The sequence below is a fragment of the Accipiter gentilis genome, chromosome 6 (genome assembly GCF_929443795.1).
Source record: "Accipiter gentilis chromosome 6, bAccGen1.1, whole genome shotgun sequence".
Lineage (NCBI taxonomy): Eukaryota > Metazoa > Chordata > Aves > Accipitriformes > Accipitridae > Astur > Astur gentilis.
Window position 1 is genome coordinate 14,350,875 of NC_064885.1, and position 26,016 is coordinate 14,376,890.

Below are 26,016 nucleotides of genomic sequence, written 5' to 3' on the forward strand. Positions count from 1 at the left end.
TGTACCTGACTGTTTGAAGGGTATTAGAACCCCGTGTAAAACCACATTCGTGTGCCCTGATTTGGCTGGGACACCTCATGCCCATGAATAAGTATTTACCCTTGTAATTCTATGCTTTGCATCCCAGCCTCTCTCCTTGGTTGGCACGGGCCAGGTGTGAATGTTTGTAACACAAACCCTGGGTGAGGAACCTCACTGTCACACCACAGGGATCAAAAGCCTTTCGGCTGGTGCTTCCCACCTCCCCGTTTCAGATGCTCTCCTCCTCCCATTATGCTCCATGCCCGAAATGAACTGGCTTCTCCACTGGATTTGCAGCCACTTAATTTGCATTTGCCACAAGATTCGCTTAACAAAACCAGCATTCATCTTCCTCAGGACATGTGTTAAGCAGCAAAGCCAGGCCAGGAAGGCAGCCAAGGCAGTGGACGCTGCAGCAGCGAGCGATTTGGCCTGCTGTGGCTCAGCTGCAGCCCTGGTGACTGCGACTCGGAGCGAGCTGAGGGTCCTGCAGGACTGGGCCCCAGACATCCCCGATCACTCTTGCTGGAGAAGACTGTAAAACATCATGGGGCAGTGCTGGGAGACAGCTGGGATGAGAGATGTTGCTGGTTCTCAAATGCAGGCACATCCTTCAGGTCTGGAGCTGAAGCCCTGTGCCCCGCTTCATATTGCGATGGGCTCAGGGGCTGGGGCAATGCATTAAACAAACAAGTAGGGTCCAACGGAAAACACGGTGGTGCGATCACATCCTTTAGCTCGCTTTCCAGCCAAAGCATGTAAGTTAGTATGGGCCATCTATGCAATGAGTTCTGGTTTCCTTGAACAAGAGCAAACAGCTGAGACATTTTGGTGGGAGAACAGATGCCACTAATAAGGCAGTAAATAAAATCCATGTGCAATGCTTTACAGTTTAGTTGTAATTAACTCTGCACTGCCAAAAGAACTGAAGCCAGAACTGCATATTAATTACACATTAATGTGAACGTTCATCCGCTCTTGGCTGGCTAGCTCTCTGGAGAGCGTGGCTTTTATTTCACTTTTGCATATGCCAAAACCACTGTGGCCCAGTGGGACCTGCATGGAGCCAGTGCACTGGGGTGGTTCCCACTCCTCCTAAAAGCCCAGCTAAAACCCAGCAAGGCTGAAAGCAAATTCTGGCAAGTTAACATCCATTTGCAACAGCAGGAGGAACAAGGTAAGACCTTGAAGGACTCTGGTTGCTATCGGGGGGCTGTGCCCGAACACACGTCCCATGCCTCAGGTCAAATTCAGCCAGATTGATGTTTGGGAACTGCACCCCAAAAGCATCATTTGGGCCCGTTTCTCCAAGGAGTTCCTGTGAAGGATGCCTCCTTCCTGAAGCAATGCCTCTTGCCTGGTGGGACAGAGGGCAGCACTGGCTGGGAGGAAGGGAGCATCTGCAGTGGAGGCACTGCGGCCACCAGGCCCTCCCCAGGCACGGCCAGGGGCGCATGCCCACAAGGGCGAGCAAACCGGTGTGGAAGAAACCAGGCACAGCCCCTCTCAGCACCGCCAGCACCGGTCCTGGAGAGGGTGGCTCGGCTCCAAGCCTCGTCCTGCTCTTCAGGCCAGCAGAGAATGTCCCTGTTCTCTGCTGAGCCTGGTCATGGTGCCTGCCCCTGCACACGGCCAAGCCAGGTTTTGGGGACAGAGGAAGGGTTTTTCACTGGCTGGCACAGAGGGCAGGTACTGGCAGTGGGGGATCTTCAGCAGAGGGACCTGCTGCACCGCTGCCCGGACACTTGTTACCGATATTCAGCCACATTCGTGTTCCTTCACTCCACCGCCATCCATTATATATGGCCTGGATGGATTAGCGGGGCTCGGTTACATGTGAGAAATTCCACGTGCTGGAATACAATCAAGAAGCAGCAGATCAAAGCCTTTAAACACCTGTCACCCAGTGAAGATCCATTACAGATTCAGCCTCTTAATCCCTGCCCAGTCCCGGCACAGGCTGATGCCTGTCACAGAGTGGCTCTTGTGCAGATGAGCCAATGCCACCCTGCAATACAGCCGCAGTGCCAGAGCAGGTTATGCTGTACCATAAGGGGATTTTGCCAAAAGCCCTGCAAGGGTTGGATCTTCCTCTAGGTACCAGAAAGCTGCTTGCAAACATCCTGCCTCATGCTCTCCTGGAGTGCCGGGGAAGGACAGAAAAGGCCACCTGGATGCCCGGCATGGCCTGGGACCTCCAATGAGAGGATGATGCTCAGAAGGGAGCCTTTGGGAAGCGCCAAAGAGCCACCTCCTTCTTGCCGGTTCTCCGATCTAAATCTCCATGAGATTTTTGTCTTTGCATCCATGTCTGGGGCAGAAGGCACTGAGAGCCCATGGTCACCCTGAGCAGCCTCACCTCATGCTTGGCTGCCCTTGCTGGGGCAGATGTGGCCGCCAAAACTCTCGACACCAACGTTTGGGTCCGCTCACTGGGAAGCAAGGTCTGCCAAGGCGGCAGGCCAGTGCGGGCAGCAGCTCAGCCCCAACGCCGGGAGCTCCCAGCCACCCGGTCTGCGGGAGGGGATGGAGCGGGGCGGCAGCGAGGGCCTGGCACCCTTTGGGGCATGCTCCCACTGCACAGCTCTTGGGGAGGCCCTGGAGTGGGGGGAGCTCTGGGTTTCCCTGGAGACCCCTGAAATACAAGGCACATCCCAGCTGGGGCCGCTTGTCCCATGGGCAGTGCAGGCAGCTGCCCTTCAGCAGGCAGCTGTGCCAGGGCTGCCTCCCCCAGCCTGGACAGCCTCCCCACAGGATCGCAGCCCTCCGCAGCACGGGGGTGTGCGGGACCAAGAGAGGAGAGGAGGGTCTCCCCCAAACCTCCATCTCAGCCTCTTTGCTCGCCCTGGCCTTCAGGAGAGCAGGCACTGGCCCTTTTGGGGATCTGCTTAGAAGAGGCCCAGTGGACTCCCCCTTCCCCTTCCCTTTCTGGGGGTGCATCCCTCTCCCCCAGTTCCCAGGGCCATATCCCTCCCACTCCCCCAGTTCTGCAGCAATGAGCAAAGCAGCACGGAAGAAACCAGGCATGGCTTCTCTCAGCATCCCCGGTGTTTTTATTTCAGAGGGACCCCAGGGGCCCCAGCCACCCTGCTCAGAAGTGGACCCAGGGGAGGCAGCGTGCGTGGTCCCCTGAGCCCGGCTCTTCCTCCCGGACCCTCTGCAGCCATGACAGGTCTTGGATGTTCTCTGGAGGGTAGCGGGGCCGGCTGTGCCTGGCACTGTCCTACTGCCCAGACAGGCTCCAGAGATGCTGGTGGGGCATGGGGGGGCTGCGTTCCCCGTGCTCTGCAGAGAGTCTCTGGCATCAGGGACCTCCAGGGCCCCACTGCTGCAGCTGCCACCGCCCCTGCCGGCCGTGCCACAGCCCCACGTAGGGATGGAATTGGCCATGGGGACGGAGGCCAACCCACCATGGCCATCCTCCACCAGCAGGTGGTGGATGGCCATGATGGGCTGCCAGCAGAGCGGGCAGGTGGCAGCGATGGTGGTGGCAGCCCAGCGCTGAATGCACACGTGACAAAATTCATGCCAGCATGGGTCCACGGCAGCGGGGTCTTCGAGGGGACCCAGGCAGATGGGGCAGATGTCCCCCTGCCAGGACCTCATGGTGGGTCCCGGCACCACCAGCTCATGCCTGGGCCCTCCAGTGCTGCTGCTGCCGGGACTTGATGGGTGCCGCTGGTGGGACTCGGCTGCTGGCAGGTCACGTCTGGTGTGCTGTTGGTAGGACTTTGATGGCTCAGGTGCTGCCCCCAGGATTCGACCTCTCGTGTATCGCTGTCAGTACACGGGTGGCTCAGGTGCTGCCCATGGGACTCAACCTCTCATGTGCCACTGGCATGTATCATTGCCCACTGCAAGTGATGTCATGGAGTGACTGACTCTCTGGTGACATCACAAGGCTCTCAAGGGTGCACCCAGGAGCTCCCCCAGCCTCAGAGACACACCCTGCGATGCAAAACCCATCTGGCAGCGTGCTTCACACCTCTCCGTTTGCTCAGGCCCCTTTCAGGCAGTCCCTGTTGTTGTTGGTTGTTGTGCCAGCATCACACAAAGAGCGGTTGCGGTTGTCAGGGGCCTCCAGAGCTCATCTGGTCCAAGCCCCTGCTGAGGGAGGGCCACCCTGAGCCAGATGGAGCCTGGGCACCACTGGAAAGAGGCAGGCCCCATCTTCTTTGCACTCTCTCTTCAGATATTGATATATATGGAGAAGATCCCCCCAGCCTTCTCTTCTCCAGGCTGGACAGTCCCATCTCTCTCAGCCCCTCCTCATTGGAGAGATGCTGCAGTCCCTTCCCCATGTTGGTGGCCCTTCCCTGGACTCTCTCCAGTCTGTCCCTGTCTCTCTTGTGCTGGGGAGCCCAGCGCTGGACACAGCACTCCAGGGGTGGCCTCACCAGTGCCGATTCCCTCCCTCAACCTGCTGGCAATGCTCCTCCTCGTGCAGCCCAGGACACCGCTGGCCTCCTTTGCTGGCTCAACTTCAATGTGGTGTCCACCAGGACCTTCTCTGCAGAGCTGCTTTCCAGCAAGGCACCCCTAGCGTGTCCTGGTGCCTGGCGCTGTTCCTCCCCAGGGGCAGGATTTTGTGTGTCCCTTGGTTGAACTTCAGGAGGTTCCCATCAGCCCATTTCTCCAGCCTATCGAGGTCCCTCTGGGTGGCAGCATGATCTCCTGGTGGCTCAGCCACTCCTCCCAAACTTGCCAAGGGTGCACTGTGCCCCATCATCCAGGTTACTAGCGAAGAGGATCAGACCCAGTATTGACCCCGGGTTACACTGCTAATAATCAGCCTCCATCTAGGTTTCATGCCATTGATCCACACCCTCTACTTAAAGATCTAGAGTATCAACATTCAAAATCACTTCTCCACAAATCAGAGACTATTTCCAAAGTTCTGCCTCCCCCAAGCATTCTGCTGTTTCCAGAACCACGAGAAGTTTCTGGGCTATCATTTATTGGCCTTAGTTAGAATTTTCATCTTCAAGCTGCCTCCTCCACTTTTCCCAGAAATACTATTGTAGCACTATATGCTGAAACCAGCTATCTGAATCATTTTGCACTCCCTGCAAATACACTGAGGACACCACCGCAAAGCTCAGAGAAGCTCAGGGAGCCACCAGAGCAGACATTTCCAAAACCACAAAGGTTTTAAATCCCTTTGGCCAAGAGGGATCTTGAGTCCTGAAGGAAGCTACAGGCACAAACCAGACCCATCGTACCCTCACGCACAACGGCTGGCATCAGAAAGCTTGTGAGAAAGAAATGTCACCACCAAGGCCTTCTCTAGAGCTGCACACCCACCATAGAAAGCCTTTGGAGACCACTGATGGAGAAACACAGGCAGAACTGTCTCTCCTACCTCCGCAGTAGACCAGAAGCAGTGCTAGACCTTTGCCTCCCTCACTGCTGCGGGACTCAATGACACACTTCATGAAGGTCAAAGGCTGCATCATGACTGCCAAATTAGAAAAAAAACCTGCTGAGATCAATCCCCACTGTTCACAGTTTCTCTTGCTGCCCGTTGGCTCACAGCTGTCACCCAAACTCTTGTGATATTCTGCACTGAAGCTGGTGAGGTCTCATCCTGACCTCCAGGAGTGCCCCAAGTCCATTCAAGTCAGCTGGATGGCACCATCAGGATCAGGTCCTGTGACAGTTCTCTTCATCCCACAGCAAGACATAGGTGCTCCCTCTGAATATTTAAGCTGAGTTTCATTAGGCAAGAGCTGACGATCTCAGGGTCTGTCTCTGCAGTGCAAATCCATTCCTGGTCCTGCTGTTTCTGTGGTGTTACTCAGATTGCAGAAAAGGGTCCAGGAAGTTGGATATGCAACCCAACACCTACTAATGAACAGGCATCAAAAGCCCCTTTGTAACCACTGCCAGAGCAGAGGGATGCACAGACCACTCTACAATCAAGCCCAAAGACACAGCCATAAAAATAAAAGCTTTTTATTTTATTTTTTTTTAATATACCATTACAGAAACATCTGAGTAACATTCTCAACAGGATGGGCAGCTCCGCGGCCCTGGGGGTGAGCGCAGACAGCTAGCTCGAGTCTGCCATGCCGTGCTCCCGAGCTGCCACTGCTCTTGGTGCACGACACCCGACTCCTCGCCCTCAGCGGGGAGACTCAGCCCTCCCAGCATCAGGGTGTCACCTTTTTGTAGGTAATATGGAGGTGCTGAGTCATGGGCTGCGTAGTGGTTGCCATCGAGACAGTTTGTTCAAGTTTCCCATCGGAATTGAGCCTGAATTTTCTGGTAATCTAAAAAGGGGGTAAGAAAAGAAATAACGGAATCAAGCAAACAGCATCCACAGGCTAAATTCCTTACCTGCACTTTTGACCCTTCCTTTACCATCCTTGTGTTTGCTGTCAATGCACCACAGATGGAAGGATATGCTCACTACAGCAATGCAAGTAAACGAGAAGTTTTCTCTCCTAGAGAAAGGCAGTCCTTTCCAAAACACCAGCTCCAAGACCCAAGACCATTATCCATGGAGCAACACAGCACCCTGGCGCTACTACTGACATCACCTCAGCACAGACAGGCCAACATCCCTCCCTCCACCAGAAGAGCAGCTCCCAGCCGGCAGCTCAGGGAGACGCTCTGCACTAGATGACGTCCCCAAGGCAGCCTTCAGAACCACTCAGGCTCTCCGCCGATCACTGCACCGTGCCACAGTAAGGCGTTGCTCATGCAACACAGGGAAATAGGAGCCTGCTGAGCCTCGTCTTGCACCTGCAGCCAAGCTGGTGTTCAGCCCCAGGACAGGAGGGAAGAGTGCTGCCATCCATCGGGAGGGCTTGACAGGCAACATCATCCCCATTCCTCCACCCAGGCAGGCTGTGAGTCTGTGCTGCACCAAACCTCAAGAGAGGCAATGTGGGGTTGCTCTGTGGAGCACTTAGGACCCATACAAGCAGATGCTCGAACCAAGGCTTCAGCAGCTTCCAAACTGGAGGAGGGAGCAGCTAAGCATTCACAGTGCTTAGCACAGGTTTTAGGTCTGCTCCTAGGTGTTACCGAAATAGAGGAGAGAAGTGGGATCATCCTTTTTGAACCTTAACTCCTGTTCCCGAATAACACTCTGGAGTGCGTCACTCCAGCTGCCCAGCCTGGCAGAAGGGCCACATAACTGCGTGTATGACACCAGGGCATGGCACCTCCCTGAGTGAGTGCTGCTGTAAGTAGGCAGCTTGGCACAGACCCCACGCACCCAGCACTTTGGCCCTTCACGTAATTTCAGCACAGATTCACTCCACATCATCCAGAAGAGCGTTTATACTGACTGGTGGCCACTTGCTGCTTCCCATGCCAAACACAATCCCAGGGATGAACAGAAACAAAGTCCTGGGGACAGCAGGATAACCTGCAAGCACGATTAATTTGCAGTCACTTAAACCAGCCCCATTTACAAATTCCTAAAAGGCAGGGGCTTTCACAAATGCATTAGTTTCCAGTGAAGGTCACTCAAGGGCACGTCCATGAGCTATTGCCAGTCTGCATGCTCAGAGACAGCATCCTCTCCATTACATCCATTCCTACGTCCGCAGTGTGCCCTTAATGCCAGTATCCAACATGTCCTCCTCCCAGAAGGTTATCGCCAGCTGAGAGCGAAGCTACCCAGGGCTGCGGAGGATGCACCACTGTTCTGACATTCATGAGGGTGACAGCAGGAACAGGGTCATATACAAATGATGTTTTGATTAATGTTGGCTGATCAGATGGGGCTTTCTTCATAATGCATGACAGTGTTCCTCAAATACCCTAAGCAGGAAAAGGCAATTAAAAGGAATACAAAAGACACTCATCTTTAACAACAAATTATCTCACAATATGTGATCTTAACTCAGGGTTCCTGAACGACCCATTTTTTTCTGAATGGACCACTGCAGCTCGGACAACTAAGTCTGAATGCCAAAAGGAGGAAATGAAATGAACTGGGGAAAAAAAGAAGAGGATTCTCTCTTAAAAGCGAGCTTCAATCAAAGGCTGGCTGATGGGACCATGGGCGGGCAAGCTCCATGTGCACCCAAGATGTACAGGGAGACTGCTACTTCCCACACAGGAGAGGAAACATGAAGCACTGGGAAAGGGCCGTGGGAAATCACCAAATTCAAAGTAAGCGACAGCCACTGCTCTCCCCTCATCCACAAATCCAGTCATTTTATCACAGAAGACAACCAGGTCAGTCAGACACCATTTACCAACGGTAAAACCATACTGACTGTGCCCAATCACCTTCTCCTTCACATGTGCAGAAATATCCAGGGGCTGAAGTGTGGCTGACCAGCTTGTAGCTCTCCAGGTTGACCTTCAGGTGCTTTCTGAAGATGGGTGACCCACATGCCACATGTCTCCAGCCATGGCGAAATTCCACTGATCTCCATCACCTTTCAAAGATAACACAGCAGCCTTGCAGGCACATCAGCCAGCTCCCTCAGTACCCACATACTATGAGGACAGTCCTGAAGTCTAAAAATATTTGAAAGCGTGCCTGTTCTCCAGACACTTGCAGGGGAACAATGGCAGAGAGTTTGGAAACAAACCCAGTCTAAGAGTGCTTCTCCGCTTCCTGCAGAGCATCTCTTATCTATACAGACAGGGTGGGAGCTGAGAGCCGCTCGCTCCTCAGAGAGCCAGGAAGAGTCTAAAATGCTGCAATTGTGCCTTACATCACATCAGCATCGCCTCTAGCAGAGACAGACTCCCAGAGACTGCTCCTCTCTGTCCATGTGGGGAGCTCAGCACGGCAAGCACCTGCAACACAGCCCTGCCCCAGGGAACAGGTCTTCCTGCCTGAATTATGGTTCAGCCAAGCCACAGCCATTCCAAATCACTTTTTGGTGGAACACAACATTATGGTGAAGTTTTCTCAAAATGAGCAACTAAAGCAGCAGCACATGTGCCCTTAGCACATGTGGTCTCTTCATTTCCACAGGCAATTTATGCTGTTCTTGGTGAAGAAGAAAACACGTTGGAAGCTGGTTACCTGCCACACCCTCTCATTCCACTTCCTCCTTCACCAGCAAGGGCCTCCCAGATACTCACTACGACCAGTACCTGGGCCTGTGCTGCCCTCAGGTGCCAGGCAAGCATGGACCTTCAGCTTGGGAGGCTCCCTCTTCCAGCCTTCAGCCAAAGCCAGCCTTGGAGCCCTCAACCAGTAAAACATTCGCTAGCTTTCTGTTGCTTTCCCCCTCTCCTCCTGCCAGTCTATCTGCTCACATTTCAGGCAGTGACTCTGAGAGGGCAGTCCATTTTATTTAAATGTTTGTAATTAAGAGCTCCGCTGCCTTGATGATATCCATAGTATTTAACAGCTTCATTTCTCATGCTATAGAAAGGAGGCAATACAGCTGCTCCTGGGAAAGAAGAAACCCAACAACTCGAAACATGCATCTGAAGGCAGGGGAGTTAAGACTGCCTTTCTGGAGTTAGGACATTGTTTGTGTAGGCACATACAACTTTTGGGATGTCAGTGAATTTTGGGAGCACTCTTATGACACTGGCTGCATCTCCACAAACTTGTGCTCTCAGTTAGGTATTGGTTGGTTTTATAGCGCATAAAAACTAGGTTGCAAAATTAAGCCTTGAAGTCCAGAATAAGACAATACTGTACTTGCTGCAATCAAAGCAGTGTCTTCTCTCCTGAGAGCCACACCTCACTTATCACCCTTCAAAAATTGCAATCAGTCACTTGGTTCACATGTTATCAGAGAAAACAAAACAGATGCAAGGACATGCCAGTACCTACTCTTTGTGAGAGCTTATTCAACCTTGCTGTCTTTCTCAGCTGCTAGTCAGCCAAGACAACTTCATATGTGACAGGATTCCAGTGGTGACCTCAGAATGCCACACTAACTCCAGCAGTATCATCTTACTCGCAAGCTGGCTGTACCCCATTCAGCTGCATTAACAACAAACTGCCACTACACACACATACACACATAAGTCAAAAACCAAGAAACATTCAACCAAGACTGGAGCTGACAGCAAGTGCCAGCCCTGCCAAGCAGCCACAGATGGGAAAAGAGCCCACGGCAACTTGTGAATGACCTGAAAAGCAAGCAAGATTTGCAAAGACAAGGTGGAGCTCCAGTGAAAGGCAGGTGTTCCTAAAAATACCCTGATGAGGCCCAATATTGGACATACATTACATGTGCACCCTCATACTGTGATTAATCCAGAGGACCAGCATTAAGAAGTAACACTGTTGCTGTACAAGGGCATTTAGACAAGACCTTGTTATTCTCTTCCCTGAGGACCTGCTACTGGCCACTGCTGGAGACAGGATTCTGGGCTGGCTGGTCTGATTCAGCACCATCAGTTCTTATCTTAACAATCCCTCTGGGTCTTGTAATGTACAAATATCTTCTGAAGGCTGTTACAAAAAGGATAAGCCAGGATGCCATGCAATATTTCCAAGAACTCCTGATGGCAATCTGTAATTAAAGCATGCCAATCAGCCTATCCTCTCAACTAGACACTTTCTGGGGCTAGCAACACTATGTGAATTGCTCACTGTGTGTGCACTCACCTGCTCTACGTGGGGCTTCTTGGCAAAGGAGATCCTGGCTATGGAGTGAGAAGCTATAGACAGCTCTTGTCCATTCACCTCCCCTTCCTCCACCTCCACCAGACCTAGTGAGAAGCAAGGTCATAAATATTATTAGGCTACAAAGGTTACTTAACAAATGTCACACTTATTAGGCTACATAATAGACCACCACTCTCCCTGAAGAACAGTTTTATTTGACCTATCACATATCAACAACTACAGATCCATGCAACCTCAGACATGCAATGCTGCTTAGAAAAGTCTAGCCAGACTTACTCATACAGTGTGGGATGAGTATCGCATTGCAACTGGCATTTTACCCTTCAGCGCATGCTCTAAGTTTTAGATGCAACTTTAAGCATCAACTGGGTTTTAACACTTTCACTTACAATAATTTAGATGTGGTTCTCTCTCTCATTCAGTCCCTGTAAGGTGTATAACAAGTACCAAGACACTACATACAGACAGTGGGAGGTTCTCCTAGTTTAGAAGCTAAGAAGACTGCACTGAGGTTACTCTCCAAGATTGTTAAGGGAACAGTGGGAGAGAAGCTCTCCTGCTACAATGCCATGGAGGCTCTTGGTAGTGCCACAGCCTGGGCAAGGTCTCTAATAGGGAACCTGCTATACAGGTCACACCAAACACTCCTGGATGGAGAGGCTGCAAAGGGGGTTTAAAAACCACCACAGCCACAACCTTTACCCTGCACCACAGAATCAAATATGGCAAGTGCTGACATTGGTAACAACAGCTTAAGTGGGATGTTAAACCTGACTCTGCTTAGAAGGAGCAGCTGGCCAAATACGACACTAGCAATAGAAGGACAACTCTAGACCCAGAAGCTCATCAACTAAGGCATGTACTTCTCTATTTCTACCACAGAGTCAGCTGTGGCCAACTCACAGGAACAGTGGGAATGAAGCATCTTACCTGTACACGTTCCCCCTGCCTCCCCACAAAAAAAAGACTAGGATGCTACAAAGGGATCAAGAATGTCACTGGCCACTTATCACCTGCCATTATTAAGGCTCAGACTGCAATTCTCGTTAAGAGGCAGGGGTTCTTTCGGTTTACAAAGCTATGTCTGAAAATACCAACATACCATCTGAGGAAAGGATACCCCTCGAGCTTCCTGCATGAGCAGTATTTTGACTTGCAGTCCTTTCCTGTCACAGAAAGCTAGAAAGCCACACTGTCTGGGCAAAGGCACACAGCCAGTCCTAGAAACTCAGTGCTTTTGACACAAGCTCATTTATTAATTTGTTTTCACTGTGGGTTCAGCACCATCAGTTTGATGCTGCTCTTTGGCACTGAACCCACAGTGAAAACAAATTATATGAAACTGAGAGGTACAATAATTTTTGGGAAAAGTGATAAAATGGCACAGCCGGGTAAGGACCTCTTCTTCTCAGTGTGGATATCAGGTGTGTACCTGTGTTCTGGGCACTGATGAAGGCCACCTTATTCGTGTCAGGCTTGAGGCGGATGAATCCACATTCTCGGTGCATGGGCTTCCTGGTGTCCGGATGGAAGGCGTTGAACCTGAGGGGAAATCAGAATACAAAAGCTGCTGTTTGTTGCACTGAAAATACAGTGTTTGGCCTGGTTTCATCTCAGAGAAAACGGTATTTTATTTAACCTCAAGATTGCCTGCAGTATTATTGAAGAGTAAAAGACTGACAACACTTCACAGCTGGGAGATGTAAACGTGTAAAAACACAGTTACATTACAGGCACAAGTATTTCTTAGAGCTGGAGTTAGTTATTTATGTTCAGGCTTCATATTTTCCACAGCTCCTGGGTCTTTCTAAGACCTAGGCTCAGAAACTCTCTCAGGAAGTCATACATACTCTCTCTCAAATATTTCCTTTTCTCAAACAAATATCTGGAATTACAATATCATCATTATTTAGCTTTGAAACCTAGCAAGTTGGGGTTTTTGTATATTACTTGCTGCAGGCAGTAACAGAGCAGACTTCTTTCTCCCACCATGCCCTTCAAAAAGAAAAAAAGTTCAGCTCAGATTCTTATTTGTTCTTCATGAGGCCTGAGAGTTGTATGTTTGGTCACCCATAATGTGGGTGATTATATATATCATGCATGTTCATATATTACATTAGTGTTACAGCATTCCTGAGACTACACAGGTAACTGAATTACACAGCAGCTTAAACTCAATGGTAAGCTAGGTATCTATATAATGTAGCAGACTATCCTATTGGTGTTTCTTTATTCTAGACTAATCTCTTTCTTTTCATAGTGTTTTTCATAGAATTTCCCACTCTGCATCCTTCTATAGGAAAGGAGACAGAGGCAACCTTGGAGCTGCTGCTGCTAAATCTGCACCCAGAACTCCCTCATGCAACAGCAGTTTCCACACATGCCTCTGCTGTGCAGCTGGGATGTGCCTGCTGGAAATGGCCAACACCACTCACCTTGGCCACTGTGACCTGTCCTGGGACTGGGGATATGCTGTATTGTCTGCTGCAACCCAATGGTAATAGGGCAAGTGTGCAAGAAGAACGTGACCAAGGGGCTTGTCCAGGTGCTAGCACAAGGCAAGCAGAAGCAGTTATTTAATAAAGAAGCACTGAGAACTGAAAAGTCCAAAGGAATTGTTTCCTATCTGAAGTAAAATATAATGAATCACGCAGAGTCAACATTTCCTAGAAGACCAGCACGAGGTGTAGCACATGGTACCCCTACAAATGGTACAAGAAACCTGTGAGCTTCAAAGAACTGGAGACAAAGAAGGGGGAGCACAGCTAAGGCATGCAGTTAGGGAAGAGTCTGGGTGCCTTGCAGCTGCTTCTGGCTCCCCAGTGTCTTCTGGGTACAAATACACAAATTACTCCTCCCGTTTGGCTTTGTCTCTATATAAAGGTGTTCTTCTTTTAACCATGTAGTTATAGAAAGAACAAGGAATGACTTCTATCAGTGGTGCAGGGCTGTATCCCTGCTAAGGACTGTCCTAGCATCTTAGCCTCTGTGCTCTGCAGCTAGTGAAGCCAGGTACCCTACAGAGTCGTGCCTCATGGTGGGATTGTCTAGAATCAAAGAAGGAACAAACTTAAGTCAGGCTTCTTTCAGTGCTTGGAGTATTCAAGAGATATGGCCTGTCTTGTAACAAGTCAAGTGGCACTGCTCCAGGAGCCAGGAAGGCACAGGGTCTCTGTCCTCCAGACCTGGTGCCTACTTTCCTGATGCTTCCCAGAGTTCAACAGCTCTGAGCTGTATATTTCCTTGGCACAAAGAAATCCCAAACAACAAAAAAACCCAAACCAATCAACCATGACTCAAATCAGCAACTGTTCAAAAGTTGGAAAGCGAGGTATAGACAGAGCATGACTGTTGGAGATTTGTTTCTTTCAGAAACTAGACTAAAAATGTCTCATGTTGAGCTGACAGCTCTGTCACAACACATGGCGCACACCAGGAACACAGGGCATCTTTCACACAGTGTTGGCATCTTGTAATTATTCTTTTCTCTGGTTTTCAAAGCAACAAACTTTCCAACTCACCCCTCCCAAATGAGTACTGGAGCAGCACTGAACAGTTAGCTAACATGTCACTTCTCTTCCTCCAGATTTCTTTTCGTTTTCTCTTAGAACAATTACTTGCAGACAAAGCAGTTAAGCTATCTGTCTCCTATCCCATATAGCTTGTTAAACACTAATTTTTCCTCAGATTTTCATGGTGGTGAAGACTGAGCATCACAGTTTAAAATGGACAAACTTGGCAGCCATGCCATAGCTCCTCCATTTATTATATCTGTAAGTGGGAGTTTCACAAAGCAGAATGATAGCAATTGTAATGCTATTACCTGAAGATTCATTTCTAACTAGACAGCTACTGCCAGCAAGAAGAATGACGGGTTTTTTTCTGGCCATGAGGACAGTACATATTTTGGCTAATATATGCACCCAGTGCACATCACATTAAAGTGGAAGAATCACTGGTCCTTCAAAGGCAGGTACGGAATTTGCACAAACAATAGTGATGTCCATGCTGGGGCCATTCTTGGTACCTGAAGTTACTCTCGCTATTCTAAGTTACAGTCACATTCGCAGCACCCTGAGTTACTTCTCACTATATAACCCTCAAGACTGGCAGGCCACAAGAATTGTACACTGCATGGTGCCCACAGTCCCATTCCTGTCCACATGTGCTTCTGCACGAGTTCACAGGTGTGAACTCACTTTTGAAAAGCTCTGTAGAAGTGCACTTTACTCTTGGGCTAGTGAAACTTCAGTGACTGGAGGTGTGCAGCTCCACGTATGTTACAACAGCATGCCATTAATCACAAGTTTTAAAGGAAAACGAAAGTTAGCTCATGCAGTCACATATCATTACATTGTCTCATTTGGTAGGTGAAAACTTGTTTACTTTGCCACTGGAAAAGAAACACAACCAACAAATCTCACTGGAGCCATGGCTGCTCCAATCCAAAGCTACTGCCAACACAGATAATCCCTAGACTTACGAGAAGTTGAGCATGGGTTGCCCCACGTGAGAGATGTGCACTTCTTCCAGGTACTGGAAGGGCTTCATTGTAGGGAAGGTGCCATCTCCTGGCGGGTCTGAGAGCCAGGTGCCCAGCATCCAGGACAGGGGTTCCATCACAGGATTCAGCTGGGGAGTGTCTGTGGAGGAAGAAGAAAGAATGAAGAAAGAAAATTCAGGGATCTGTGCTCTACAGCTTGCTGCGAGCTGCTTACAGCTGGCTGGAGGTAAACACAAAACACCTCAGAAACAGTCTAATGCAGCAGCAATGCTCTTCTCTAGAGCAGCATCAGCTCCAAGGTGCAAGGGGAGACTGGGAACAACAAACAGTCACGGAAAGTAGGTCTGTATTCAAACCTGCTCTTGTCCTTACATAGAGCACTCCTCCCGGTGGTCCATTTCTGACTCCTCTCTGTAGCTTGATCTGAAAAGAAAGCCCCCTCTCGTCTACAGGCAAGGCAGAAAAAGACTGAAATCTCAGTGCAAGGAATTATCACTAAATGATAATTAAGTCTCTAATGCTCTGGCCTGATTTTTCTCAAGCACCAAGTGCGTACCGTGCCTGTTTGTTTCAGAGACCAAGGAAATGAGTCCTCAATTCAGAGGAAAAAAAAAAAAAAAAAAAAAAAATCAGGCTGCATACATATTCAAGATCAAAGTTCAGCTCTAATTTTTTTTGAAGAGGTTAACAAAGACCTGCACTTGCACAAAGAGACAGGGATCATTCAGAAGTTGTTCTGCTTAGGCTCTGGAATAAGGCTAAGTAAAATGTTTTAAAGACTAGAGTGCCTGCAAGCTAAAGCGTAAACAGAAGAGAAAGCTACTTCCCATCATCATTGCATTTATTAAGAATCAACAAAGGTCTGTTTCACATAATTAAAACTTCTTTAATAAATCATTTTAGAAGAGCTTTGATAAACAACAGTTTTGCATTCTGCTGTGATTTCAGAGGGTGTAAGCTGAAAAAAAAAAAAAAAATCAAGAGAAATGGAGACAGACAATTTAAAGCCATGTGAACAGCAAAGCAGTTCCACTCCTAAATTATAATCTCAGGAAAGACCAATACCAATAGAAATGAAGTGCCCACTACTCTAGATTAGCTATGTTATGCAGACAAGTACGACTGAAGTATACTTAAAGCATGTCTTCTTCCCACTCACTTGATAAATGACTCATACTGGCAGGGTGGGAGTTGAAGGGGGTTGTTTTCCACACCTAGTGATATTGTCTAATAAAAGAACAAGCTACCTGTCCAGCTGGTCTCAAAGGCACCGACACGGCTGCAGGGAGAAATTATGACCTAAAAAGGTGATGTTTGCTTGATCAGTCTGAGTTTCACTGTGCTCAGTCCCAAATGTCAGGCTAAAAAGACTAACAAGGAAGAATAACAAAGAGTCCTCACCTGGAATGCTAGAGGGGGAACAGAAACTTTCCAGGGTAAAAGAGAATCACCATTTTAGTTATTTATTCTCCCACAGATAGCAGGTTTAGAAAGCCAGTTGGCATGTCAGCAAGATGCTGCTAATTACTCTTCTTTATCCTGAAGTATTTTGCAAGTGAAGCAACATGAGAAAACATGAGGGATCACTGTGAAATAGGTGATAAAAATCTATGGCATCAGAGCCAGCCTTTCCAGAGACTGTCCTGCCAGCCTGTGCATTCACCACCAGCTTACCAAGGTGTTAAGAAGGGGCTCCTACAATCCATACAGCAGTGTTAGTGTACCAGAGAGTAATTCCTTGTACTTACTTTCCACCTGTACTGTGAGCAACTAAAGCAACAGAACATTATTTTCTGGTGCAGCAAAGACCTTAACACAGTGATGACTGATAACAAAAGTCCAAAATTATTGCTACAAGAAACTCCATACTTCTACACTGCTTCCTAGAAACCAGTTTCCCTTTCTACTTCATGTTGAGAACATGCAGTTTTGTGAGAAAGGAGAGTATTGCTACCCTGTCCAACTGGTATTTATTTGCCTTTCACTTCCTACTGCGTACGATGCATTTCTTTCCAAGCTTTTTGCAGGCTCAAACTCCCACCGTGGAAGGGAAGAGCAAAGCTTTGGAAAGGCTAGAAGAGACTGCAGCCTGGGCTGCTGCTGCCCTCTCCTGGGTCAGGAGGTGGCAACAAAGCCTAGGAGTGGGATGCTTTCTGTCAGACTGTTTGTAATAGGGAGCTTGTACTTCCTTCCCTTTTTAACGATCTAAACTCTTGGCACATCACTTTTACAAACAACCTGCTACTATGGCTTAAAAAGTAAGTGTGTGATGATATCAAGAATACAAACCACATCTGAGAATGTGCAGTGCAAGAGACACTGGCCATCCTTCTGCATGTTTAAAACTTCAGACTCAGATGGGGTCCTCTTAATACCAGTTCTCTTGCATCCACATGCAGAGTTTCTCTTTTATCTGCTAACAGGGAAGCTCACACTACAGCCTCTTTCTCAACAAGGACATTCCTGGAGCTACTTTCCCCTACCAGATCATACACTTCCTTTAAGCCATTAGGGACCCAGCATCTTCAAGACCTTCGCTCCTCAATGAAATCTGACTGAAATCAGCCATGACGCTCCCAAATTCCAACAGCTTGGGAGACAAAAACTACAGGCACATAAGCAACCTGATCACCTAGATCCCTTTTCTTCAGGAAACCACTCAGGCCAAAACTGACATAGTCCTGGGCACAAGAGTCAGCTCCGTTTCAGCATCTGACCCCACTTCATCCCTCCAAACTCACAGATGGACTGTTTCCACATCTTTCACATTCACAGAGGGTTTAGAGTCAAATCCCTTCCTGCACTGTAACAAAGTCAGACCGTAACCGGCTGTCCACACTTTGCAGTGGGAGACAGTACGCTCTCCCTGCCATGAGACAAACCAGACAAAGCGGCTGGACAACACCCTCAGGCCATGTCTACACAGGCTTCAGCCAGTGTGGCTCTCAAGTGGGATCCTTGGCACAGAAAGCCACGCTGGCACAAATTCCTACACAGCTTTATCAGTAAAACTGTGGCATAAGCAGCCAGCTGGTTGCTAACAAGGCAGCTAATCTATTTCCCCTAAGCTGGGGAATACTTGCTGCAGGAAACTTAAGGAAAAAAACCCACCCAACCAAAAAACCCCAAACAACAAAAAAACCCCAACTCACACAGCACCTTCTCAGTCTTCAAAGTACTGGGTCTACAGCAAGAGCTGGGCAGCCTCATGCAGTCCCTTCTTCAGCTGAGTCACTTACTAGATTTAAATCATCATCAAGGTTGTGGTAATTAGGGAGCAGCCTTGTTCAGCATACTTTTTTGATATTTAAGTACAGAAGGTGGCTTTATACTCCGCTGCACTTCCCTGACTGTTGCACCCCTTTACGCACTTTGCTGATGCTCCCCCCAGTAAACCATTCCTAGCACTGACAACCTCTAGCACCATTTCTGCTGTAAAAGCTGGGAATGTGGTTACATTCACAAATTTTCATCTTATGGCCTATCCTAGTAATTAATTTCATGACCAAGTACCAATGTGTTATTGCCTCTGTTTCTAACCTCTGTGCTAAAATGTTCCAGTGCCTGTAGTCACTGCCAGAGTTCTCCTGCACTACAAAACAGAGAAAACATTTTTAAAATTATACACTACTATAAGAACCATGAACATCCTACCTGAGCTTACCTCAATATGTTTTACTTTCTCTCAAGTTTTCCTTAGTTAGCATTTTCATTGCTTCCTAGTTGCAAGCTGTTTTTTCGTTGTGAGTCATTGCCAACTCACTGCAGAATTAAATGCTTAACACACAAGCTGTATAGGCTATTAGGGAAAAAACCTAGAAAAAACATGACCATTCCACTGGGAAAAAAAAAAAAAAAGCAACAGCAGAGCAAAAAGTCTTGTTTCCCCCCCTCCAACCACCTTTCTCTCCAAGGGGGCAGTGAAAGAGCTCTCTCTCTGCTCAACTGAGTCCCAAACCTGCTGCATGTCAGGTCAGTGCTGCACGTGCTCAGGCCATAGGTGCTATGAAGTCTCACCTAGCCTCTTTTGTGATGCCTTCTGCCACAGATTTAGCCCCGCTATTCACCTACGCATACACATTCCTACTCTTTATGTCACTCTTAGCTTACTTTACAGCTCCCTTGTCCTTTGTAATGCCCGCTTACTCTATTGACCAGTCTTCTACCCTGGCTGTTCCCATCCCAGACAAGGCAGAAAAAAAATAATCACAAGCAGCACCTGCCATCTCAAAATAAAAGCATTTTTCTTCCAAAATCTAGCCCCAAGTTAACATGCAGCTGGCAGGTTAGCAGTGCCTGCCCTGGTAGAGGCTATTTTTCTGACAGCACACCTTTGTGATCCATTATAAGCAATAATTTTCAAGCTAAACTGTACAGGGACCCATTGCTGTTCAAGTCCTGCTCAGACAGATCAAAGTACAGCATCTCACATCCTTGCAAAACCCCACTTACCACCACCACTGAGGAACATGATTTTGCTATTTGTTTCCTGCGAGACAAATGAAAACCTGTTGCCACCTTGATAGGAAACACCACCTCGGTCCCACAGACCAGTCGTCAGGACTCCATCTCGGCACAAAACCAGACATTTAATGTTCAAGTCCTTCTGCTTGTCCCCAAAGTTCACCAACTATGCTTCATTCACATGTAAAAAAGTATTATAAATGACCCCATTTCTACGCTGGCTTTGTACAAATACTTAAAGACAAATCTAAGCTGGAAGGAAATATGATTTCCTACAGATTCCTAGCAAAATTCTAACCATTTTTCACATGGACGCATTCTGCAAACTCTCCTGCCTTTAATATGACCTTCATGAAAGCAGACATGCAGTGTGGAAAAGGCTCCACATACGCTCAAACGGCTGAATTCTAAGAGCTTTACCTCTCTGATAAATACAGACCCTTCAATCGCATTGAATCATACCTGCATTTGCTCCATTGCCAGCCATAGTTTGCAGTTATTTTTCTATTGCTAGGTCTAGCTCTCTAACCACCTTTGCTCACCAGAAAGTGTTTTGCGCAGGGTTGATAAGATGGCTATAAGGGAAGTGATCTCATTATTAGGCAAGACAGTTTTCCCGGTGCCTGCTGGGAGATGTAGTTTTACAAAAGGACAAAACTTGAGCACCTTAAGACAAGGTGATCTTGTGAAAGGACCATCTCAGATCTCCTGTCTGTACTAGCACTGGGGGAGCATGATGCAGCAAAGCTGCGAAACCTTCAAGCAGAACAAGATGGTCAGATAGCACTTGTGTATCAGAGGACAGTGCTGTTAGACTAGTCTCCCCTTCCCCAGGACACTGGATCTGTATTTGCTCACTGGCTCTCCCTAATTTCTCCCAGTACATCCTGCTGTTCTCCAGAAGATGCATCTAACCTTGTTCTTCCTGGTGCACTGTGCCTAACCATGCTCCTCTGCTGGAAGTATTCCTCCACCTTTGGTCCACGGACCTCAGAAGTGGCCCACAAAACAGAAGGAAACATTTTCCTACCAAACAAGAAAGCAAATTCAAAGTTTACATGGAAAAGGTCACTGTGACAGCTGTGCAGGCCACAGCCCAGGGCTTCTCCTAAAACCAGTTAGTCGATCCCCTGTTAAGACAGGTTGGGAAACACCGCTTGAGCTCATCGTGACAGTTTGAGCACGCCATGAGCCAAACTCACCCAGACTGAGTCACCAATCCTTGAGTGTGGCTGGCAGGGACCGCGTGTGCAGCAGTTTTGCAGAAACCTGCTCTTTCCAGCCGGTTGTATTTTGGATACAGCCAGCAGAAATTTACTTGTCTCACTGGAGGAAAATATCAGTTGAGAACTAGTACCAAAATGAAGGTCTGCTTAAAGGGTGCGGGCCTAAAGCTCATTTTTCTGCTCACGACTTTGTGGAAGCAGCTGAATGTCAGGCAGCAGCAAAGAGATGTCCTGCGGTCTGTGGATTTTGGATGCAGACACGTTAACAACTTGCACGGTCAGTCCAGTCGGTTATTTTACTTACACTCCCCATCCCCAAGGCACTGCCTTTGGAAGAAAAAAACATGCAGGCCCAGGTTCACAGCTAATAACATCACCTCAACTACACATCAGATGATTGAGGACAACTGAAACGTAGCTACTAACAAAGACTATAATTATTATTAACCTAATATGTTATCTGACTGTATCTTTATGAATACCAAAAAGCCCTTCTTTAATTCAGCTTTGTATTACAGTAAAATTTAGTGTCTAGCATAAACCAGACTTTGCCAAGCAGCAGTAAGCTGCACGTCATCAGGTATTTTGACCACCATAAACTGTTACTATGAGCACACAAAAAGCAATGCAAGGCAGAAGAGCACCAAGATTAAGCTAAAAAAGAAGGAAAAAAAAAAGCCAGCCAGCCAACAACAAACCCTTTGAAAAAGTCACCAGCCAAAGGGTTCCATCAGAACTTCCCATCACGCCAAGCTACAACTGCCAAAATGGTTCATTTTCACATATTGATCTCCAGTTTTGTTGATATGAAACAGCAGAACAGGTAATGAGTTAGTAAATTCATTTTAAAAAATTACATTTTCCCTTAGAAAACAGAATATGTAGTTCTTATAGAAGATATTCTTAACATGTAACTCTCACATTCTCAAAAGATATACGTATAAGAACATCCATTTCGGGAAAGAAAAGAAAAATCATAGAGCTTACTAGAATAAAGAAAAACATCCTTCAGGATGCTCTCTTTTTGCAATTAGTATCTCATTGAAGATATTCTAACAAAGCTAGACAGCCTTTATATATTTTTATATATATATATATATATGACAGACAATTATGGAACCCTAAAATTGTATTTAGTTATTTTCTTTAGTTGGACACCAAAACAATACAAAAATACAGACCAGAACGTACAAATAAGACTATGTCGATTTCCCATGGGGGAAAAGAATTTCCCCCCCCCTCTACCCAAATAGAAGCATGAGTTTTCCCACACTTTGGAAAAATCAAAAACACGTGGGAAAAGTAGCATTGGGTATTGACCTTCAAGAATTTTGTCAGGGTTTATTTTCTTGCACTTGAGCGAGGAAATAGGCCATGCTATAATAGTCTGGAGAACTTGTCTGACTATGCCAGTATCACGTTTCTGGCCATGTCTAATACTACAAGGCTTTAGAAGAAGCCATGAGGTTTCTTCTCCTAAAGAAGAAGAGATGCAAGAATTACTATCAGGGGATACCTGACCATCCATCGGTGACTTCTTCAAGAACGCCCCAAGTCATGCATCCTTCACAAGGCAACCCAACATTTTCTCAGCAGCCACACAAAGATCATTAGATGCTCCTAAACTCTTGCCCCGAATTGTATCTTGCAACTAAAGTCATGCAAAAGTTTTATCAGCTGTATATTAAAGAACTCTTTTTCTTGCAAGAGAAAGGGTTAGAGCCTGACTCAACTTCTCTGCAACAACCTTTTTATGCAACCGCATCCCTTGCTGAGTTCCCCTACATTTTCCAGTATCTCAATTTTTTTTTTAGTTAGTAGAGAAGTCATTCTCCATGTCTTCCTACTTCATTATCCATTTCCTGACTTTTTCTGCCTTCCAAGGGAGGAAATGATCAAACCACACACAGACATTCAATCACAGAAAGTGACCTCGCTGTGTACCATAACATTGTCACACTGGATACCTACCACCTCACTTATATTTCATATATCCTGAGTACTGAGTGCAGTATATGAAACCTAAGATCAGAAGTACTTCTTACATCACTGGAGAAGACTACAACAGCTTTCCCAGATACCTGCTGCCCGTGACAGCTCATTAACACACCAAAAAAATTCACAGGCACACTCCAAAGGCAGGCAAATCCTAACAGGTGCTACTGAGTCACAAACAAGTTAAAATAATCCAAGAAGAAGAAGAAAAAAAAATATATTCATCAACATAGTTGTCTGCAACACCACGACCTAGTTTCCCATGCCACACCAGGAATCACCTTGGAAACTTTTGGGATATAATAAATAGCTCCTGTGCCCAAAAACTTAATTATTTCACCTCTATCTGTTGGTCTAATGCAAGCTACTACTACTACTCCTTCCAAAAAAACATATCTTCCTCATATCTTTTACCCATCACATCTTTACAACCCCTAACTTAAACAGACTCTTATTGCTAAGAAAATGGTGAATTCTGCCTCAACGCAAAGCCACTGGGAATACTGACCACAGTCCCGGGATAGCAGGCTGTTCAAGTAAGGGAAACTGATCCTCTTCAGCTCATCTAGCTTCTCCTTCAGCTTCCTGACTTGACTGTCAGAGCGACTGATCCTCTGCCTCAAAAGTTTCAACTCCCCGTTCTTCTTTTCTACCTGCTCACGCAAGCAGCACACCTGACTTTTGCTCTGCCTGGAGGAGAAACAGTACGAGTGGAGGGAGTCGATGAGCTTGCAAGCTCCTGAGGCCGACATGATGACCTCGTTGATTGACATGGGGTTGGCATCTGTGTCACCCTTCCGCCCCACAACAGCCTCAGCGGCAGGCTGAGGGGTAAGGTCTGCTGGGGACGCCGACAAACCCTGGGAAGGTTTCTGAGGGGTTGCAGTGAGGGATGAAGTAGGGGAGCCTTCTGCTACGGCCTTGTCTTGTCCCATAAGACGGCTGCTGCAGCTTGGTTCCACGTCTCTCTTTGGCCTTTTCCTTTCTAGCTGCTCTTTTGGGAAAGACGGCCTCTCTCTGGCATGCTTAGAGGAAAAGCTGTAAGAATGAAGGGAGCCGATGAACTTGCAAGCACCAGAGGCAGGAGGCGTGAAGTCGTCGACCGACACGCCACTTCTGTCTGCTACCCAGCTCCCCGTCCAGGTGGCTTTAGGACAGTCCTCCACAGAAGATCTCTCAGGCTTTTTCTGAGGTCCAGGCTTAGCAACCAAATTATCACCTAACGTCCTTCTCTGAGGGCCATCCAGCTGGCTGCAGAGGTTCTCTTCCTCCTCAGACATCGATCCGATTTCCGCTTGCAAAGTCACCTCCTCCATCTCTTTTGTCCCTTGCATCACCATGAAGTCCTGGCCAGAAGATGAGGTCCTCTGAACTACCTCACGGCCTCCTTCTCTTGGGTCTTCTCCATCCTGCAGTGGCACCTGGCTTGCTATTTTTCTTCTGCTTCTGACATAATCCAGGTTGTCGTGTTTTTTCTCTACAAGCTGGAAGATAGTAGGGACAGCAGTGGGCTTCAGCAACCGGTGCTGGTCTTCCAGCCGCTTAGAAAAGCTGTCTTTGGTGAAGTGCTCGCTGCAAAGAAAGGAATACTTGGTGGGAGTCCAGTTGTCTCTCTGAACAGCTTTTAGCCACTGAATCAGACGCTTTGAATCCTTCAGAGGGAATCTAAAAAAACAAACAGACAAAACCCATGAAAAGTTAAGTTGCGTTTTAGAAATCGGAAGGGTTGCTACTCTTCAGTTTAGGAAATTCTCACAAAAGCTGTGTTTTAACAGGTTACGCTCATTTGAGGATTATTTACCTTTGGGCCGAAACACTCAGTATTCATTCCCTCCATTCACCAGGAGCGCAGAACTAGAAAGCGTTATTTCTCTTTCCATCAGCACCAGACCCATTATTCAGCTGCCCGTCCACCCTAGGACGAACGCAGCAGCCTGTCCGCAAGGAACGAGGATGCGACGAACCCCGAAACACCCCCGCCACCCCCCGAGCTCGGCCAACACGTTGTCCATCCCCTGTCTCCGTAACCCTGCCGATGTTTACGCCAGGTGTATTAAAATGAGGTGTAAAAATGCCTCGGACTGAAAAAAGACCCGAGGAGCTGGACGAGGCACCTTTTCCAAATGGGCCGGCAGCGGTCGCCCAAGACAACGACCTTCCCTCGGGGACTCACCGGTGGCAGCATCCCCGGCGGGGCCCCTGCTGCGGGCAGAGGCAGGGGGACACAGGCCAGGCCGTGGCGTGAGCCTGGGGACCAGGCCCCGCGGCTGCCAAGACGATTTCTGGCCGCGTTAAGGACCCCAAAGCCGGTCCCCGGCGCTGAGGGAAACAAAGGGCGGCCGCTGCCGCTCGGGGCCCGGAGGTGCCGGGAGAGGGACGGGCGAGCACGGCGAGGGCGGGGGGGAACGGGACGGGGACGGGACGCAGCCGCCCCCAGCCCGGCGGCCGGGCCGGAGCGTAGCCGGGGGGGGGGGGGGGGGGGGGGACGGGGATGAGGGAGGCCCGGCCGCGGCACCTGCAGAGGGCCAGGGGCGGCGGGGCTGAAGCGGGCCGGGCGGCCGCCCTTACCTGTGGAAGGAGACGGCGCCCCGGTGCGCCTTCCCCTGCCGGTTGGAACAGTTGGCGGCGGCGCAGCAGATCACCATCTCCGGCCGCCGCCGCCGCCGCCGGCCGGGCCCGCCCCGGCCCCGGCCCCCACCCGCCGGCCCGGGCCGCCGCCAGCCGTACAGCAAGATGGCGGAGCCAGGTCACCCCAGCCGCCCCTCCGCCGCTGGGGAAGGGGTTTCTGTACGGCACTGCCGTCAACCAAGATGGCGGCCGCCAGACGGCCGCCGCCATTTTGGCCGAGGCGCCGCCGTACGGCGCTGACGCTACGGGGCGGGGGGAGAAGGGGGAGGGGGGCATCGCGCCCGGCACGGCTCGCTTGCCTCCTCGGCGCCGCAGGACGTCCGCCTCCCGACGAGTACGCTCAGTCCGCGGCGGCCGAGCCGTCAAAGGCGTCTCCGAGAGGGGCGGGCGTGGGGAGTTACCCCCACCCCGGGGAGAGAGGGGCGGGGCTCGGCCAGCTCCGTACAACACGATGGTCGCGCCCGTACCGTGGAACTTCCTCTGGAGTACGCGTTACCGGCCGCTCCTGCCGGCGCCGCGCGGAGCGGGCAGAGCCCTTACTCGCCGCCACGCCGCCTCCCCCAGCCTCAGCTCCGCTGCCGACCCGACGCCTCTACCCTCTCCGCGTC

General features: G+C 48.9%; 1 protein-coding gene across 3 annotated transcripts; it reads right to left on the reverse strand.

Moving 5' to 3' along the window:
- Positions 1-5,981: 5,981 nt before the first annotated feature.
- On the reverse strand, positions 5,982-25,593 carry THAP4 (THAP domain containing 4). Of its 3 annotated transcripts, XM_049802705.1 has the most exons (6): positions 25,349-25,579; positions 23,289-24,445; positions 15,075-15,234; positions 12,024-12,133; positions 10,571-10,674; positions 5,983-6,293 (listed from the first exon to the last, which is right to left on the reverse strand). In XM_049802705.1, exons 1-6 carry the CDS (start codon positions 25,423-25,425, stop codon positions 6,174-6,176), a joined length of 1,728 nt encoding a protein of 575 aa, XP_049658662.1. In that variant the 5' UTR covers positions 25,426-25,579; the 3' UTR covers positions 5,983-6,173. The 3 variants fall into 3 exon arrangements, with proteins under 3 accessions (XP_049658664.1, XP_049658662.1, XP_049658663.1); XM_049802707.1 differs by lacking the exons at positions 23,289-24,445; positions 25,349-25,579 and adding an exon at positions 20,022-21,943 and having other exon boundaries at positions 5,982-6,293; XM_049802706.1 differs by lacking the exons at positions 5,983-6,293; positions 10,571-10,674; positions 12,024-12,133 and adding an exon at positions 14,438-14,984 and having other exon boundaries at positions 25,349-25,593.
- Between the last annotated feature and the right edge of the window lie 423 nt (positions 25,594-26,016).